The following is a 20,036-nucleotide window of genomic DNA, read 5'->3' as shown; positions in this document are numbered from 1 at the left end:
TCTTGGCTCTTAGAAAAAACAAGACATTTGTATTCATCACTTTGGGCTCTCAGAACTCAGATTTCAGAAAGTTAAAGTTAATCATTTAATCCTTTGAATTATTGAATAAATAATCCATATATTCAAGGATAATGAAAACACTAATTTTTCATATTGTCATCATTTTTTAAATTGTAACTCTGAATTATTTTGGTTTGTCCAGTATTTTTTGTCTAATTCTTACATGATTGAATTACATGGCAAAACATACTGATTCATAATACAGTATAGAGAGACATTGTATGGTATAATTTTTTTTTTTTTAACTTGAAATATGATTCATTTTATTTACATGAAATACCTGCTAAGAAAACCTATTACACACATTTGCATAGATGCTTTCTTTTTCTCTGCTCCATCTCTCTCTCCACTCACTACAATATATCTCTCCAATAATTGTCACCTGTAAACCATTTTAGTAGCGTTTAGTGTCAGGTAAATGGAGGCATCTGTGAAGTAACACTCTTCAAACAAGCCATGCTGCATTAGGGAAGACATCCACTGTCTGTTTGTTTGCTGAGGATGTCCGGTGTGAGGCGAACAAGTGCAGAATATGATGTGTATTCCTCATAAAGGCACCGCTGTATATTTGTTAAGCTTTTAACAGGCTTTTAACATTTACTGTGACTGGTCAGAGCATGCCATATCTACAAAGAGGGAAACTTCCACAATCTGTGGACTGAAATAGACTTTTATGTCACAGTGCTCTAAAGTGTGTTGGATGCTGTGATGTACTTCTGCCGCTCTATTATTATAAACACATGAATCATGGGGTTTTTAAAAAAAAAAGTTTTCATCTTTTCCCTCCATGTGCAGGTCACATTGTTGTCACATGGCCCTTAGCAACTAGACCGAAACGGGTAGGCTATTAATGATTATGCAAATACAATGAAAGTCAGTTTATTAGCCTTTGTCTTAGATGTTATGTTATGTTATGTTATGTTATGTTATGTTATGTTATCAGTCATCTTATGTAATGATGTAATGATTAAGGAATGTGGGGGAAAGACAGCTATTAGTTACAAACATTTACTTATGTATCAATAACAGAAAGTAGAGTATCTACAGTTCTAAGAGAAGAGCAGTGATCAATACTTGTACTACTTCTATGATAGTGGCTCTGAGCAGTGGTGCTTTGAGCTAAATCGTCATGACTTTGGTCAAGAACCAAAGTTTAAGACGGGTTTTAATCTTGACCTGATGATGCCGTTAGATTGAAAGCTAAGGCATCATTAAGTGGTTACATTTCATCTTGAGGAGCACATGAACACGTGTCCAAAACTGTTGTCGAGATATTTCCCAAAAGTGTCAACCTTGTGGTGGCGCTAGAGGAAAAGTTAGAGGATCACCAAAGTTATTAGAATGAATCGACTGAGGACCGTGAATGTCTGTGCAGCACGTTATGCCCATCAGTTTAGTACAGTGTTGACATATTTTCACAGCTCAAGTCTTTAGGATTCATCCTCTGGGGGCCGTGAATGTCTACACACATTTTCATGTCAGTCCATTCAATAGTTGTTGACATAATTTAGGCTGGAGACTGACACTACCATAGAGCCATGATGCTAGAAAGACCAAAAATAGTTGCGTATTTTTTGGGCTGATTTTCTTTACTCCAAAATCTTATATCAATATCTCCAGTTTACTGAGTTCACCAAACTTTGGGACATATAATTTTCTCCTTCAGCCACAAGGCTTTCCTCATTTGCCTTATTATCAAATATTTGCTGATGACAACGGAGGAATTGGCAATACTGTGATAGATGAATGACTGTGAGGCTGTATCAGCAAATCCCTTGAGCACTGCATTGCGCAAGAGTGTGTTTTATTGCGTAAGAATTAGGATTTTCACATGTAAGAAGAAGAATGTGATATTTCTTCTTTCAAAAATTACATAGTCTTGCTTGAAGCCACTACAGACCAGGTAGGAGTGGGGGGTGGGGGTGGGGGGGATGCAGCAGACAGAGGGCTGCTGTTGGAGCTCCTGCTGTGCTGTACATACTGAATATCATACATGAGGTGTTACATGTTCCTGTCAGATAGATAGATAGAACAGTATTATTAGATACTAAATTTGGCTTCTACGTTATCCCTTGTAATATCAGAATGTTTCAGCAATTTGAATATGACTTCAAATATGACTTATGATTGTGTTTTTCTTTAGTTCACATGTATTAAGGAGGAATGGGGAACTTGTTTGTTTATTACCAGCGGCATGACAGTTACTGTATGATGAGCCAGTTTCATATCCGGGGCTGCTCACTGTACAGGCACGCTATTTACTCAGTAACCATAACTCCCTGTTAGACAAGACTACAGCATTTGTTAATATACAGTATAAACCTTCTTGTGAGCTGCAGACATTCTCAATATTGTAGTTTTAAAATCTTTCAATACTACTTCAAATTACAAGTAGAATTATGGTGATCATCGACTCATATTTATGGTTATTTAAAAAGTGATTTGGTCATATTCTTAAAGGAGTTGGCGGTGATCAGTCAGCTGAATGAATGACTGTTTTGAACAGTGGACAGTTTGGGGAACAGCTTGTCAAGCAGCTGCACCCTTCCTCAAAACGCGGGAGCACCGTCAAACCTGACGAACTTTACTCCGCTGGACATTTATTGCCCTACCTTTGAAACTTGAGTTGAGATAATATTTAACAGGGAAGCCAGCGTGTCGCATAACTTTAGTTTTTCTCCGCGCGTGCAGACGGCTGGATCGATGGAGTTGTGATTTGGACGCATATTGGTTGGAACACTCTCTCGTCAGCGCAGACACAATGGTTGGTAGTGGTTTGTTAATACTCACACATCGATGTTATTCTGAAGTAGGAGCGAGCTTTTTTTTGTTGTTTTTTTTTGAGCTGGTTTCATGACTTTTATCCGTTTACTTCATCCTCCTGAACAGGTTTCCATCGCCAAGGTGGTCCTCGGAGTCTTCGGGGTAGCAGTCGTCGTCATTTTGATAGCGGTGCCCACGGCCATATTTTTGAATGGTGAGTCTTTGCTATTAAATGATTCCCATGTTGATATTAATACATCATCTGTGGTCTGACGCACCGTTAAACGCATCCGAAAGGCATTACGCACGCGTCATTACGCACGACCCTTTTGGACAGTTCTGAAATGGCACGATGTGTGAAGCAACTCAACTCTGACTATCTCCAAGAGTAAAACTTCTTGTCATCATCATCATCACCATCATCATCGTCATCATTATCATCACATTTATAGAGTAAATCAGTGTGGTTTATGTCACAAAGTGCTGATTATAGTTTGTCTGATACAACACACGCATTTAAATAGCTTCCACACTCATTTAATATGTACAATGATAATTCCCATAAATACTCCAAGCACGCACTGACGTAAGCATTATTCCACTGGTCATTATCAGTGAGCTTTTGCAGCGTGTCTCCTTCTTTTATGGCGATGATATTGATGTATGTACATGATATCATATCTGTAACTTGTGACCTTCAGCTCCCTGCCAGGTACTGTACTAACAGTCTGACATGTGTTGCAGAGGATCAGGATGCAAACAACAATCAGAAAACCTTCACCCTGGAAGATGTCTTCAACAGTACTATGAAACCACAGTCCTACAACTTGAGGTGGATCTCAGGTGGGTTAGGGTTAGGGTAATTAAACTTGTAAAAATGAGTGATAGTGGGTGGAGATGGGACATGATGATATGGATTAAAGCACGGTGTGTACTGGCATCTAAACTGTAAAACTGACTTTAGGATGGTTTATTATCCATCAGCTATAATAACTTACTTTGTCACTTAGTCACTGATTCACTTAGATAAATGTGTGTTCATACACGTGTTGGGAACAGGGAGTCATTTATTACATGTGCAGTTATATACTTCACAATAAATGTTCAAGTCATGCTTAAGTTATGTATTATTAATCCAATACTTGTGATGATTAAATGCAAGAAATAATACAGGATGTATCATATGAAGCTGTTTGTTTTTTAAGTGCCAGTCAGATCTATAGTGTAATTGCACTAAAGAGTCACAATCAGATTCTTATGGAAGGTCAGGAAAACTTTTTTTTTCAAGTTATTATTTTATGTGCACAATGAATGTTTTAATACGGCGTTTGCACAAGATCCATAACTTCTGAGCACACATGTTTTTTTATGCACAAATATGATGCATTCATGAGCAGCCAAATGTTATTAAATCTTTCAGGACTTAAAGGGGCTCTACAGACTCATAACAACATGAATAATAGGGCTTTCTTCCTCACTTGACTTATGTTTGAGCACGTCAACTAACACCTGTTAAATGTTAACTTCACATCTTTCAACAACAGCAACAAAACTAAAACGCAATACATCTGTCTGCTAGTTTGATCGAAAGGGCGTCACATTTCTATGAGAACATGTACTGCTCTGATTTAAGAGAGACTGCCCCATGACCTTTTCCGTCGTGCTTGATTCCAGCTAATTTGGTGACATATAAAGATACATTTGGGGACAGGTGGAAGAAAGCAAAGCAGGGAAAAGCAAATAGGTGGAGTATGCCTTTAAGCATTAAGCAATGATCATGTCTTAATGGTGAGCACAGGAATTCATGCATTAAATCATCATGGCCGCTGCATTAATCTGTATTACTCAAGTATGTCTTTTCCACCTTTTGTTTTGAAATGTTTGGTTCTGTTTAGGTCATGTAGGGATTTGCATCATTTGTTTCCTTTCCCTCCACAGATAATGAGTATCTGCATAAGTCTCAGGGTGCGGTCTATCTTCACAATGTGGTCTCAGGGCAGCAATTGGAGTTCTTGAGCAGAGACCACTTTGTAAGTTGTACTCCTTGTGTGCATCTGCGCGCCAACATAAACCGCATGGTATCAGCCATCTAAAACAAATGCAGTGTTGTCTGTGATGTTGTGAGGAGTTGTCTGTGAAACTCTAGTGTTTGGTTTTTTTTGCAGGCGGAAAAAGATGCTTATGATTACCAGCTGTCTGCTGACCACAATTACGTTGCATTCATGAGCAACTATTCCAAGGTAATCTCATCTTTAATTCATATAGAATATCAAATCTGATTGATCTTAAAAGCTGAGCGATCACACAGCCTGTTTTGTTTTGGTCCCATTAGCTGTGGAGGCATTCATTTACTGCTACGTATTCACTCTATGACCGCACAAATAAGTAAGTACCTTAAGTATAGATGTCATGCATAATTATTTTCTTACTTCTTTTTACATCTACAAAAAGTTTTGGGATGCCAGTGGAAGGATAAATACATGCATTTACCATCATGTAAGCCACTCTAGATGTAAGCATCTACTAAATCTGGATCTAAGTTATGTATGCAAAGTAGATACAATTTTTAAAAGAATAAAATACTAGAGCAGCAGTTTAGAGAATATTTGAAAGAGTGCAGCTGCAGCTGGAAAAGTAAAGCTCACTACAGATCCATAAATCTCTCAAGCATTTTTTTTCCTCACTTCATTTCAGCGTATTTCTGACAAGCTCTGGCATTCCACATGGAGTCCAGTACTTTGCTTGGGCCCCTGAAGGAAACAAACTGGTAAGCTTGGACAGACAAATTGTTCATATGTACATAACTTTAAGTGACAGTCCTGCTTTGAAGAAGGTGATTGATTATCCAACGCCACCTTTCCTAAACACTTGTGTAAGTTAGAAAAGCAGGGAAAAGGGTTCGAAATAGGTTTCAGAAAACAAACTGTATGCTCTATGTTTTGATCTAATGTATTTGTGTTGTATTTATAGGCCTATGTTTGGGGAAATAATGTGTATGTAAAGACCAGTCCTGAGACACCGCCACAGCAAGTCACTACCAGTGGCGAGGAGAATAAGATTTTTAACGGGGTGCCGGATTGGGTGTATGAGGGTAAGTGGCACATGACATACAGAATCAAAATCAAACTATAAATCAACTATGAACACAAGCAGCAAATACAGTAATATATACAACTATCGACATAAAGACATGGAGAATGGGATAAAGACGTATACTAACATCACATTTACCTTCATACTGTACTTTAGTGCTATTTTAGCTACTTGTACTCTACTTGTGTATTTCCTTTATACTTTGATACAAGTGTGATGTGAAAAGTTGAAGCCTCCAGTGCACAAACATCTTGTGTCATCCATTCTGGAATTTTTAATAAGAACGAAGGATAAGGATTTTAAAGTTATAATTATCCTCTTTTATAAAAATGCTTGTATGTCTTAATACATGTCTGGAGGTGATCTTTAAGCATTCCCTCCACTACTGATGATTACAGCAGGAACAACAGGAATTTAGAACATCTGAAACCCGAGGGGCGACTCAAAAAAAAAGAGTGTAGTTTCATCAAAATATATTCTTTTAAGTTAGAGGGTTGAATAATTATCCAATAGAGGACTGATGAAATTCTTTTGCTGCAGTGAAAACATGACAATAAATCTTACTGCTGCAGTGTTGTCATACAAGCAACCAGTGAAGTACACTAACGCAGCTTCACTCTCTCACCCTCCCAGAGGAGATGTTCTCTTCCACTCAGGGTTTTTGGTGGTCACCTGGAGGGAAGTACGTGGCTTATGCTGAGTTCAACGACACAGAGGTGCCCCATATAGAGTACACCTGGTATGGAGATAAACAGTACCCCAGCACTGTTTCCATTCCATATCCAAAGGTGGGATAACCAACCAGAGCTCCCCCCCCCCCCTACATTTCCACTCACTAAGAATCACTATCTGATGTATCTTTCTTTTCTCGTGCAGTCAGGTGCTATCAACCCTGTTGTGAAGCTGTTTGTTGTGGACACTGACAACACGACCAACATTGCTGAAGTTCTTGTTCCGGCACCATTCAGAAACATGTATGGAACAGTTTCTACTATGTGGTTAAATACGTGGCATGTGTTCATACATCCTGATATCAGCCAAGACAATCAGATGATCATGTTTTGGGTTTTTTTTGCCCACAGTGAACACTACTTGGCCACTGTTACCTGGGTGACCGATACACGTCTGGCTGTCCAGTGGCTGAAGAGACTACAAAACCACCTCATCCTTCAGATCTACAACTTTGATGGAACCAATTGGGTTCCTGGTGAGGTAAAACAGGACAAATACGTTACCTGAAAAAATTAGGCCGGTTTAACGGAGAAACAACGAAGAAACAATGCATGACGGTTATTCAACTTTACCTTTCACACTAATCATTTCAACAGTAATAAAACTTTTTACAGCCTGGGAAAAAGACACAGGTTTTATAGACCTGTATCTTTATTCTGACTTAATTGCCCTCATGTCAGGTAACGTGACAGCTGCCCTTCAGTGCCAGGCTAAATTTAGCTACATGTAAACAATTTTAAAAAGAACAGGTTCACATTTTTCCAAGTCTGTAATCACATGTTTACATGCACATTGACAGAGTTATTATTCTCTGTGAGTGTTCCTCTTTTTCACACTGGCTAGAAGACTTCCCTTTTTTTCATACTAGTGTGTCAGCATGCCAACAGCAGCCTTGCCATTTTCCACATTTCTCAAGTTGGCAAAAAGGTTTTAAAACTTATTACAGCTTTAAACACCATTTCTCTATCTTGCTCTTTACAGCTACTGGAGGTTAAAAGCGCCACCGGTTGGATTGGACGGGTATGTCTCTTATGCTGTTAAGCAACTACAGTATGAGCTGATCGACTAACATGTGTATCAAAGTCTGATATCTTATGCCTCGCTGCTGTAGACTTACATTGTGAGAAAACACATCAGTGAGTCACACTACTGCACTGGGTGATATGTTGCTTCATAATCATGAACAATCAACACACACACACACACACACACACACACACACACACACACTGGTTTATTTTGGCGCAATCTCACCCATACCACCATGCTGCTAGAAATACGCCAAGATCAACCAATGTGTATTAATCCACCGCTGAAAATAGTCCTCAACAAATATACTATTTCCTTCTGTTTGTGTAAAATTAGCTAAAAACTATAATGCCCAGTTGTTTTAGGAGAAATGACTTTTATATAATTGTTTCAAAAGATTCATATCTTCAGCAGGAATCAATTGGTTTAGGGCTGGGAGCCACAGACACAATAGAGAAGTTTGAAATTGTTGAGAAACGGACTCACACATCAATGGTTTTGGCTTTTTTTGACAAGAAAAACATAGAATCAGCCTAATCACTTAAAGACATATTTAACACTATACTATTATACTTGTTCCTTACAGTTCTCTCCATCAGACCCAGTTTTTGACACAGACAATACAAGCTATTACCTGCTGATGAGTGACAGTAATAAGTTCAAGCACATCCATCATGTGGTTAAGGTACGTAGAACAATAAGCTCGGTATTAATTACACCTGGCTAGTTCAGCAGCCAAATCTGAGCCAACAGCAACATTTTGTAGGTTTTCTATAAGCTGTTTTCACCCACGTATACTCTGTTCTGACTCATTCATGCAGTCCATCGCTTCACCGATCACCAGTGGAAAATGGGAAGTCATTGACATTCTGAAAGTCACTCCTGATAGTGTGTAAGTCGGATTTGTCTGTTGCATTTACTGCAGTAGAGTTGCACATAAGTCCTCTCTTAAAGTTCTACATTGTATGACTGCACTCCATCCTATACACACACACACACACACACGCACACACACGCACACACACACACACACACACACGCACACACACACACATACATTTCTATCTGGAGGTTATGACAGTGTTTCAGAGACTGACGTATCTCTCACTACTAATTCATTCCATTTAATTCCACAGATATTATTCGAGTAACGAAGATGGCGGCAGGCCAGGAGGAAGGAATGTTTACAAGTAAGGACTTTACTTTACTGTTTAATACTATTTTTATGATAGCAAAGCATTTCTTCAGATTTACAGTACTTGCGTATCTTGTGTGTCAGGTGGACCAAAGCGACCAAAGCGATCAAGTGTCTAACCTGTGCACTGTATGGAGAGGAGTGTCAGTACAACTCTGCTTACTTCAGCCACGATGCATCCTTCTACCGTATGAGTTGCAGTGGTGAGTTACACTTTATACTTTGTCACTTTCCCTTTTTCTTTTGCTCTATGTATTTCAAATAATATTATTGTAATTTTACACAAAAGGTCCCGGCACTCCTCGCTACACTCTCATGAATAACAAGAACGACAATGGTAAGTTGCAAATTTTGTAACTGAAGTCGAAATAATTATAATGAGAAGGCAATATTTATACTCATGAGCTTTCTCTATTTTTTTCACATTTCTGTAGTGGTGAAGGTCTTTGAGGACAATCATGAGTTTAATAACCTGATAGCTGACATCCACATGCCAACCATGGAGCGTGGCACCATCAAAGTAGCTGGATACAGTAAGTCAATTCAGCAACAACTAATTCATTCAATATTTATTTATTTGTTCTTTTACTCATGTACTTCATTTCAAATTTGAGGTATTTATGACTTCTTTGAGTATTTCTACTTAATGGTATTTTTTATTGTATTGATTATTGAGTTTGGTATACTTTAAAAAGGCCAGACTTGGGCCTTGCATTGAACTATTTTAGGTTCTAAATGTTGTGATATGAGAGTACAGCTATATATTATACTTACCACTGACCACATAAAAAACAATTTAATATTAAATAAATGCTGTTTTTTTCTACTCCACTATAGTTCTGAGGAGAATGCTGAACTACATTTTTAACCATACTTACATACAATATTTCACATAACAAATGTAACATGATAAGCTTATAAAATACAATACTATATATTTTTTTTAAAACTGAGAATAATTAATAGATGCTGTGTTTTTTTACTGATGTTCATATTTTTAACAGATCTCTGGTACCAGATGTTTTTGCCTCCTGGCTTTGATAGATCCAAGAAGTACCCCTTACTAATAGATGTGTAAGTTTATCAAAAAAAAAAAAAAAAAAGCATTCAAACACGAAACATGAAAGCTTTTCAAAAGGAGAGTTCATAAACTGATTTTGGTCCGATCCTCCAGTTACGCCGGTCCCTGCAGTCAGAAAGCAGACTTCATCTACAGGGTGAGCTGGGCCTCCTATCTGGCCAGCACCGAGAAAATCATTGTTGCCAGCTTCGACGGGAGAGGAAGCGGTTTCCAAGGCGACGCAATAATGCATGAAATCTACAAACGTCTGGGAACCTATGAGGTGGAAGATCAGATAACGGCGGCCAGGTAAGGAGAGCGAGGAGCGGTTTAGACAAGTCAGTGCATCTCTCGCTCAAACAAACAGCCTCACTCTTTCCCAGGAAAGCTTGGTAGAACTGGATTTCACTTGTGTCTCTGGTTGAAATGTTCCCAGATGGAGATGTCACAAGCAATGATCTCAAGGTCCAGTTTAGATCCTGCCCTCGTCTAATAGATCCTTTTTTTCATATGTTAGGGAATTCATCAAAATGGGCTTCATTGACAAAGACAGAGTTGCTATTTGGGGTTGGGTAAGTAGTCTAAACACTTTATTAACACACATTTATCAAAGTAAGATAAAAAAGACAAGAAAATCTGCATTAATTAATGGTCTATATTTCACAGTCTTATGGTGGATATGTGACATCGATGGTCTTGGGATCTGGCAGTGGAGTTTTTAAATGTGGAATGGCAGTTGCTCCTGTCTCCAAGTGGGACTATTATGGTATTTTTTGTATTTTTTAAATTCATAACACTTTCCAGAGTTGGCACAGTCACTGTAATGACACGCACTATCTGCAATGATCTGTTTTTTCCAGATTCCATCTATACAGAGCGCTACATGACTCAGCCTAAAGAAAATCCTGTATTCTACGCTGTAAGTTTCACACACACACACACTCATGCTCAGACTAAACTAATTTCTTGTCTATGATGGTTATAAGTATCTCTATTATTGCCTGTGCTCACCAACAAACACTAATGTGATTGCGTACAGAACACAACAGTGACGGCCAGGGCAAAGAATTTCCATGCTGTGCAGTATCTTCTGGTTCATGGAACAGCTGATGGTGAGTTTTGTTTTTCTTATCACAATACCAATCAGGTGTTTTCTACCTAACTGTCCACAACATAAAACAAAAGTACATATTTTAGCCAGAAGTCCAAATTCCCTTCCATTATAGCAGTGATTCCCAAATTGGATGACTTAACAATAGACCACAGTTCTACAAGATTTGCTTATTTCACTTTTTACAGTAATTGCACATGCTCATGACAAATAAGAAGCAATAACATTAAAATAACATCATTTTTACGCAATTTGATTATGCACTTATATACAGCTAAGATGCTGGTTGTCATAGTAACATAACATTTCTGAGTTTTCCAGATGGACAATAGTGTGGAATAGTGGAAATATTTAAAAGAAGATATTCTGATTAGAGTGCCAATGCAATTTCATAAATAAGAACTTAATATAAGTGAAGTAAAAAATACAAAAATATAGAACTGGCAACCTGGGTCCAGTCACCTGGAAGAAAATGTATGAAGGGGTCCTCTACTTTTAAAAGTTATTTATGGTAAAGAAGACCAGTAATAGATAGTGTATGTAATGCAGTGTATGGGTTTTGTCATCACCATGAGGTTGTAAGGCAGCAAGTGGAGACTTCATTGGTCTCGGCCAAGAAAATAGTTCCCACATGGAACCATAAAACCAGAGATTGTCATTTTTATATTTTGGGGTTTTGTATGGAGAATATCTTAATGAGCTATAAAGTCTTAATGGGTGAGTTTTAGGCAGATTTTTTTTTACCTTTGGACAGAGCCAGTCCAGCCAGTTCCCCCTGCTTCTAGCTCTTATATGCTAAGCTAAGATAAACTAACCTGCTGACAAAGACAGCAAATAAAGAATTTACCCAAAATATCAATCTATTGCTTTATAATGTAACATAGATACTCATGGTGGCAAGAGAGTGATATGTAATCATTTGGTGACCTCTTGACCATCGGGTTAAACCTCTTCAGCAGTACAACAGTTTTGAAAAGCGATTGTTGGACTTGACGTGATGTTTCCTAATAGAACCACCCTCAGTCATAAATAACCACTTTCCACTCAATATATCTCATTTATTGTAATACACAGAAACCTTTACCTTCATTTTATTTGTTGTGTTTTTCTAGACAACGTTCATTTCCAGCAGGCGGCCGAGATCTCTGAAGCTCTGGTGGAGGAGCAGGTGGACTTTGAAGCCATGGTGAGTAATATGGGAAGTCCAAAAGTGGAATCACTGCATCATTGTGATTTCTGAAGAATCTGTCTGTCAAATAGTTATTAAAAAATGTGTATAAATAAATACTCATAATCATGTTTGTCATCTTGTTTCAGTGGTACACGGACAAGGATCATGGGCTTGGTGGTTCGGCCTATCAACACGTCTACACCCACATGACTCACTTCCTACAGAGGTGTTTTGCATGAAGTTAACTGGATCACCAAGATCTAATTTCATTGCCTCATGAATAAAGAATCATTTTTGTGATAAGGATTTATAATTGTAAATGCAAGCTTGATTATTAGTACTTTATTCATTTTCAAATGTACTCCTTTATGAACAGAAACTTGAAGTGGTCTATATTTAAATCTTTCTGTGTTGCTGTTGCTTTAATGGAAGTGAAATTTCTCTTTGGAAGAGCTTTATGTTTATATTTTCTTGCATATATTTAGTCAGATGAAACAGCTCCTCTGGCAGTTATAACCAAAGTTTGTTTCACTTATTTAACTTCTAAAGAGGCCATTGCTGGACTTGGGATACAGATTTATGTGAAGGTGGAACAGTGACGCTGTACTTGTACTGAGTTTAACGGTATTGTACGCACTGAAATAAAATGCACCACAGTAATTTTATACAGTTTACCTAATTCATGAGTGTTGACTGTTAAATGTAATTATTGTTTTTTAAAATAATAAAATTGTTGAGAACTTTGCATGTGCGTCATCTGCTTTTTAAAATGGAAATAAAGCTGCAGCAGCAATAATAAGAGACCCAAGTGAAAACATATAATTATAATAGAATAGAGCCTGATATTCAGCATGTGTAATAAAATAACCAAACATACGGAAACTGAAATTACAGGTAAGATATAAAACACTCACCTCAATACTACACAGTGATGATAAACCAAGAGTCTTCAGGCTTCAGCTGCTTGATAATGAGCTCATTATTAGAATCAGGTGTGTTAGAGTGGGACTTGATTGATTGACATGTGAGAAGATCACTTATCTGGACCTGAGATAAAAATGACAAGATTGGTCAGAAGTTATTGAATACAGTTGAATCTTGGTTTGGTTTGTAGCCAAAGTAGCAGCATGGCTGTAGAGAAAGACTGAATGTGTACAGACATTTCCCCGAAGATATATCCTAATGACCTGACTAATGAAGATCCCCTGATGTTTCATCTAACACCACTATGAGATTCACATTTATGGTTTTGAGTGAAATGATTCCTCAACTATTGGATTCATTGACTTGAAATTTGGTACAGACATTCATGTTACCCTCAGGCTGAGCTTTGGTGATCCCCTGACTTTTCAACAGTGTCAGTTGTACTTTGCATTAAGGCTAAAAAGCAAATGTAAAGTAGAGTGCCACTTACTTTGATCAAGCTCAAAGCATCGCTGTGCCTAAATGCAGTTTCACAGAGCTTAATAAGCTCTTTGTCTTGTTTTCAGGTTATCTTGATTTAAAGCTGTTAAACAGTCACAGGTTTATTTAATTAAAGGTTTAACGAGTCCACTCTTTAAGGAGGAGAAGATATAATCATTGACTAAGGAGGTGTTTATTCTGAATACTAGGCTCAAGTGTACTGAATTATTGCTCATGAAAGTCATGAGCAAGAGTTATATCAGACAAAGAAGAAAGTGATGGAAAATAATATATTTATATATTGTATATTTAAGTAACGTTTGAAGTACTTGAGTATTTCCATTTCAGGCTACTTTATATTTCTAATGTACTAAATTTCAGAGGGAAAAATAATACTTTTTAACCCACTACATTTATTTGACACCAACTTCTTCAAGATTAACTTTTTACATTCAAAATATACAATGAGTTATTAGAACTATAAGATATAAGATATTCCTTTATTAGTCCCACAATGGGGAAATTTGCCTTATTACAGCAGAAAGTGGAATAAAAATAAAATAGAAGAGCAGCTATAAAAAAAAAGAATAAAGAACAATAAATAATAAGTACAAAAAGCAGTAAGAACAATAATAGTAAAACATATATAATAAAATAAGAGTAATATTGGTATTGAGTGGTAATATACCAGATATGATATTGTTATTGCAAAGATTAAAGTGAAAACAATAATGTATATTGCACAGTTGAATTGAAATTGGTATTATACATGAAATACTAATATTGCACAGCATTGGATATAAAAAGGAGAAAAAAGATATGAGATAGTATGTAACCAATAGTATATAAAGCAGTAGAGACTAGCTCCACCACCAACAACTACAACTACAACTGTAAAATGCTGCATCCATATTCATCTAATAACATACCAAGTGTCTTAACTTTAATACTTTTAACACATTTTTGTTGCAATATTTAGTTATTTATAATACTTATAATACTTTTTCCACATTGTGGTATTGGCACTTTTACTTAATTATAAGTAATATTCCTCCACTAGTCATTCATTTAGCTAAAATGAAATGTAAGAAGTTATCTCAGGATGATTAAGTACTAAATAAAATTCATATCCGAATAAATAAAATATCTGAGAAATACTCTGGTGTTTTTCCCGACACGTACAATATATAGGACTAAATTGATTGATACTGAATGTCAGTGAATTATATATCACCTGCATTCATAGAACATCAATTTTTATTGAACAATGGCCCTTGTAAACCAGAGATAACTGCCACTGATGCAAAAAGCAGTCAATGTTTCCCATCTTCTAAATTTGATCAGAAAGGATCCACAAATACTGACTCATCTTCCCTTCATGAACACACACACATCACTTCCCATCATGATGACACAGTAGCACATTAAAGCATCTTCTCTACTTTCTGTTTGACAGGATGAGCTGCGATTGTTTGATCTTAACACCTAAGTACCAGCTGGCATCACGCATGAATAGCATCTTTCCTTTCTGGACAAATGCTCGGCTTGTTGATTCGGCCAATGCGAAGGGGCCCATGTCTAATGGGTTGAGAATAACAGGTGGTCCTGGCAGAGTGATGAAATTGGCCCACCTGAGCAGACCCATCCTCCTCCACCTTTAACAGTATATAAGACCATGAAGCAAGAGAGGGTGGTTAGATACAGACGCCAGGAACAAGCAGAGGAACTTACAGCACTGCTTCTGTGAAAGGAAGAAAGAAGAAAGGGTGAGTTGTGTTTTGTTGCAAAGGTGAAACCACTTCTCTTCAGCTTTCTGATCCAACACGTGAACTCTCTCTTTGTTTCTATGTGTGTGCTGATCTGTGGTATAGGTTATAACCATGAAAAGCATCTACTCCCTCGCTGGCATCCTTTTGGTCCTCGGCTTTGTCCAGAGCAGCTGGCAGGTTCCTCTGCAGGAGGCTGATGACAGCTCAAGGTACATTCAAAAGATAAACTACATGTAAACTTACTGAGGTTACTTTTTTGTTTAAATTCAGTTTAAGGAACAACAAGTTTTGCCACTTTTTAGTACTTTAGGACTTGGATTAAAATGCAATATTTGGCATACAGAAATTGCAAATTCTCTCACACAATATCTGCTAATTAACAAGACTGGGAGAGTGGAAACTTTATGATGAATCTGGTTATATTATAGTTCAAATGAATGTATAAATGGGTTGTTTTAAATGGAAGCAATCACAAAATGGCCTAAAGTGTCAGCGCAGTTTGATATTAGATCTTTCAAAGAAATATATGACAATTAACAGAATCTGTTTCTCCAAAAAAAAACAAATCATGTCAAACTGCAGGCAGAAGTAGCCAAATAATGGGATCATTATTCTAACTGAAATGTAATTACTTCAAAGACATTAGACATTGAATTTGGTGAAATCTAAGTACATTTATTTAAACTGTATTGTTGTTGGTGAAATTTGAAAAAACAAAACAAGCCCACAATTTACAAAAATGCTAAATTATGAACCCAATTTCGACACAATTAACTAAATAAATCAGTAACAATAAAGTATTTTTAAAAATCTAAGGGATATTTAAAAAGTATAAATGTGGTGCTGTGCTGTGGGAAGTCCTCATGTAACATACTTTACAACATTTGAAAATCAAAATCCATGTGATGTTCAGAAAGTGCTCTCCCTCCTGTAGTTTTGAGGCAGATGACACATTAGCGGACGAGCCGGGGGAGCTGCCAAACATGAAGAGACATTCAGAGGGAACGTTCTCAAACGACTACAGCAAATACCTGGAGGACAGGAAGGCGCAGGACTTTGTTAGGTGGCTGATGAACAACAAGAGGAGCGGGTCAGTGTGCAATTCATGCCAAAGTTACCATGACAATCATAGAAGATGTGTGTTGTTAAAAGACTTATTTGACAATTTTTCTTGAACAATGAAACACAAGCTACAGATGTTGGAATCATTGTTTAAAGGGCTAAACAGCAGTAGTAGAAGATTCTCCTGCTTTTTTAGCTAAATTTCCTTAAAAGTATTGAATGTTCAAGTATTCATTCTGCAGAAAAATGGCCTCTCTGAATGATATACTGTTATATTTGACATCTTTATACACATTTTTATTCCAGTGGTTCCCAACAATATTAATCTGAAGGGTTGTGAGATGATTAATAGTATAAGAAATTACTTCAGCTACATAAAATTGTATATATTTTAACTTTTCTCTAATCTTTAAGACATCATTTTGGTGGGACTGTTAACAACTCATAAAAACTCACATCTGTCACAAGCCAAATAACATCTGTCACAAGCCAAATAACTGGTTTAATCTTTAACAATGCGTTGTATTTTCTAACCTGGTTACATGTTTTTTTTATGTAATAGACTAAAAGTAGGTAGTAGCTATAGCTGTTGTAATTGTATTGGAGTTGAAGTACAATATTTCCTACTTAAATCTATGACTATACCTAAGTTAAGTAAAGTACCTTACACATTCTGCTTAAGTATGCTGCTGAACAGTGACGTGGCCCTTTTATCAATTTTTTATTTCAGACTCAAAAGTAATGGCTTTTTTTAAAGTTTCAAATGATTACATACTATTTACTGTATTGCAGCTATTCTGGCTGAGTATTGCTGTTTGTTTTTAGTGTTGCAGAAAAGCGCCACGCAGATGGGACCTTCACCAGCGACGTGAGCTCCTACCTCAAGGACCAGGCAATCAAAGACTTTGTCGCCAGGCTCAAGTCTGGACAAGTCAGAAGAGAGTAGGCTGCCCCTCCTCCTTCCTGCTTCTACTCCTACAGTACCAAAAAAAAAAAATCCACCATGACGAGAGAGACAGAGACATCTTGAGTCAGACAGAAAGAGCTAATCAACTTCTTGTTGTGCCACTTCACCATTTTCCTTTCTTTGCTTTTTTTTCTTCTTGTTGTTCTTTGTGGTTGTGCTAAAATAAATCACCTGAACTTTTTCACTGAGTTGATTGATATGTTCCTATATTGTGTGATGATTGTGTGAATGATTACTTCTTACACAAAACCAGACAATGACCCAATCATGAACTGATCACAGTATCACAATGTCTTCAAATATCAATCATTAAATGATTAAAAAAAAACTACTAATGATGATTTTCAGATGGAAATAATGTTTTTTTTTGATCACACATAAGAATGCAAATGGCAGGTTTCCACATCGGAGGGTTGCTGACCCTTAATGGGCAGTGTTTACATTGTGCGCCTGTGTACACACTCAGATCTGAAATGGACAGGCGGGGTGGGGCGTTCAGCAGGAGGCATGTAGATGGAAGCTTCACCAGTGATGTGAACAAGGTCCTGGACACCATGGCTGCCAAGGAATATTTACTTTGGGTCATGACTTCCAAACCATCAGGGGAGAGGTAAAACTGAGTCACGTGGTTGAGGTTTCACAATCTAAAAACACTAATCTGATTATTGCTAGAGGTCTGTTTTTACTTGTCAGAGGTGATCGTGATTTTCTCTCTTTTGCAGTAAGAAAAGGCAAGTGGACCAATGAGACGTACTCTTCAAGGAATCCCTGTGTGTGCTGCACAGAAAGCCATATACAAGAGGAACATAAAGCCATACTGCTTTGCATGTTGTAATGTCAACGCTATATTTAAATTTTTAAGTCTTTTTTACTTCACGATGTGATGCGATGATACAAAAAAAATTACTACTCTTCCATAGGTTTTATGGTGCACCAGAGAGAAGAGATGAAATTGAGGGCATATTTTTTCTACAAATTTAAATTATTTTCTATATTTTTAAGGTGAAAACACAAAGAACACAAAAAAAGTTCAATCTCAGGTAGGCCTACAGAAAACACATGTAATGTATATGGTTTTCATTGCATATTATTAATCCGCTCTGCAAAAATAAAGATTTTCATGGTGTGTTTGTGGCATCAGTCTCATGTGTAAATACAAGAGTTCAGACTTGATGTGTTGGTGTGAGATAGTGGTATTTAAAGACTCAACAGAGATTACTTTTTAATATCTGATTTTGCTTTGTGCAACATTTTTCACATATGCAGTACTACTATAAGTCACCTGGAAACAGTAAGATAGTTTTTTCCTTTAAATATCAAGAATGAGATTCTGACATCAAAGCAGCACCTAGAGAGGACAGGAATGGAGGCAGCACTCTTCAGAGTGTCATCTTGAGATGCTCCAATTAGTCTTAAATTTAGAATATCATTAAAACCTCTGACACATCTTACACATTTCCATCTAAAATTAAAAATTCAATATTAAATGTGCAACAATCACAGATAGAGTTCAGAAAAACAGTATTCTTGTCAAAAACAAGTGCAGATTTTGACTCAAATGTTGCCACATCTGGATTAGTGCACAGAGATTACATCACCTTTTCCCAACAGTCTTGCCCACCTCAGATCATTAATTACTGAGAAGAGCATAAACAAACAAAAAACCAGAAAATCTCTCATGTGAAATAACTGAGTCTGTTGATTGAGGACCCTGTTGCTCAGAGTAAGATTGAGGAAAACATGTTATAAACAGTTACAAACAAGCTGTCTAGTTTTAGAGAGATTTATGAGAGAAGAGTATATAATACAGTACTGCAAGCATAAGGGCCCCATTATCAGTGATTAGGAGATTTCAGCTGCATCTCACTGTCTTGATTCAGCATGGAGCAAGGATTACAAACACAAGGAGCAGCTTCAAAACTGAATTACTTCAGCACACTGTTGTGGAAACCATGATTTTTGGGAAAGAAATACAAATAATAAAAGTATTCTTCATTACATTGACAAAGACAAAAAATCCAGGGAATGAGCCTTTAGCTTTTTATGGAATATTTGGGTGCAGGAGTGAAATTATATATTAATATTAAACTAAAAAACATACAAGACAGTTTTTCATTTGTTCTAAGTTCCACAATCCAACTTATCACATGCCTGAAGGAATGCAACACACTTTACATATTCCTCCGACTATTCTTGACTTGTAATAATACTTCATACTGTGAACTCTGCAGTTGTTTTACACAAGGATGGTAGTCTCTCTGGGAGCATCAGAGCCCCGGCATCACAGGCCAGAGATACAGGCACCTCCTGTACCTCCTGCCATATGGAGGCAGGAGAAACTTCAGCCTGAGGGTGGAGGGTGCTCTCTGCTCTCTATCTCCCATGAGGCCAAAGGCTTAGAGCTCCTGAGGTCAAAGGTGGAGACAAGGAGGCATAACTGCACAGTACAGACACTCTATTTGGAGAGTACTCTAGGGAAATACAGGATAGTACAATACTAGAAAAAATATAGTGTGTATACAGTAGCACAGTTAGAATGACCTATGTCAGAAAACATCTAATAGGCCTATCTTGAGGTGCTGCTCACTAGCTGACCTCTGACCTCCCTGTGAACCCGTGC

The 20,036-nt window shown here is 37.2% G+C and overlaps 2 protein-coding genes across 3 annotated transcripts; both read left to right on the top strand.

Moving 5' to 3' along the window:
* Positions 1-1,854: 1,854 nt before the first annotated feature.
* LOC128354388 (dipeptidyl peptidase 4-like) lies at positions 1,855-12,933 on the top strand. 2 transcript variants are annotated; one of them, XM_053314625.1, is made up of 27 exons: positions 1,855-1,963; positions 2,752-2,824; positions 2,950-3,037; positions 3,568-3,666; positions 4,762-4,853; positions 4,989-5,063; positions 5,156-5,208; positions 5,518-5,590; positions 5,794-5,914; positions 6,550-6,704; positions 6,793-6,890; positions 6,999-7,128; positions 7,630-7,668; positions 8,264-8,362; positions 8,499-8,569; positions 8,814-8,867; positions 8,957-9,075; positions 9,162-9,209; positions 9,307-9,405; positions 9,877-9,946; positions 10,047-10,241; positions 10,450-10,504; positions 10,599-10,698; positions 10,793-10,851; positions 10,972-11,044; positions 12,156-12,229; positions 12,361-12,933. In XM_053314625.1, exons 2-27 carry the CDS (start codon positions 2,822-2,824, stop codon positions 12,451-12,453), a joined length of 2,235 nt encoding a protein of 744 aa, XP_053170600.1. In that variant the 5' UTR covers positions 1,855-1,963; positions 2,752-2,821; the 3' UTR covers positions 12,454-12,933. The 2 variants fall into 2 exon arrangements, with proteins under 2 accessions (XP_053170600.1, XP_053170599.1); XM_053314624.1 differs by lacking the exon at positions 1,855-1,963 and having other exon boundaries at positions 2,568-2,824.
* A 2,342-nt stretch (positions 12,934-15,275) lies between these two features.
* LOC128354564 (glucagon-1-like) lies at positions 15,276-18,163 on the top strand. Its single transcript, XM_053314784.1, has 6 exons — positions 15,276-15,398; positions 15,490-15,596; positions 16,322-16,477; positions 17,275-17,391; positions 17,883-18,026; positions 18,139-18,163. Exons 2-6 carry the CDS (start codon positions 15,499-15,501, stop codon positions 18,161-18,163), a joined length of 540 nt encoding a protein of 179 aa, XP_053170759.1. The 5' UTR covers positions 15,276-15,398; positions 15,490-15,498.
* The last annotated feature ends 1,873 nt before the right edge of the window (positions 18,164-20,036 follow it).

This window comes from Scomber japonicus, chromosome 24 (genome assembly GCF_027409825.1).
Source record: "Scomber japonicus isolate fScoJap1 chromosome 24, fScoJap1.pri, whole genome shotgun sequence".
Lineage (NCBI taxonomy): Eukaryota > Metazoa > Chordata > Actinopteri > Scombriformes > Scombridae > Scomber > Scomber japonicus.
This window is presented reverse-complemented; position numbering and strand designations above follow the sequence as displayed.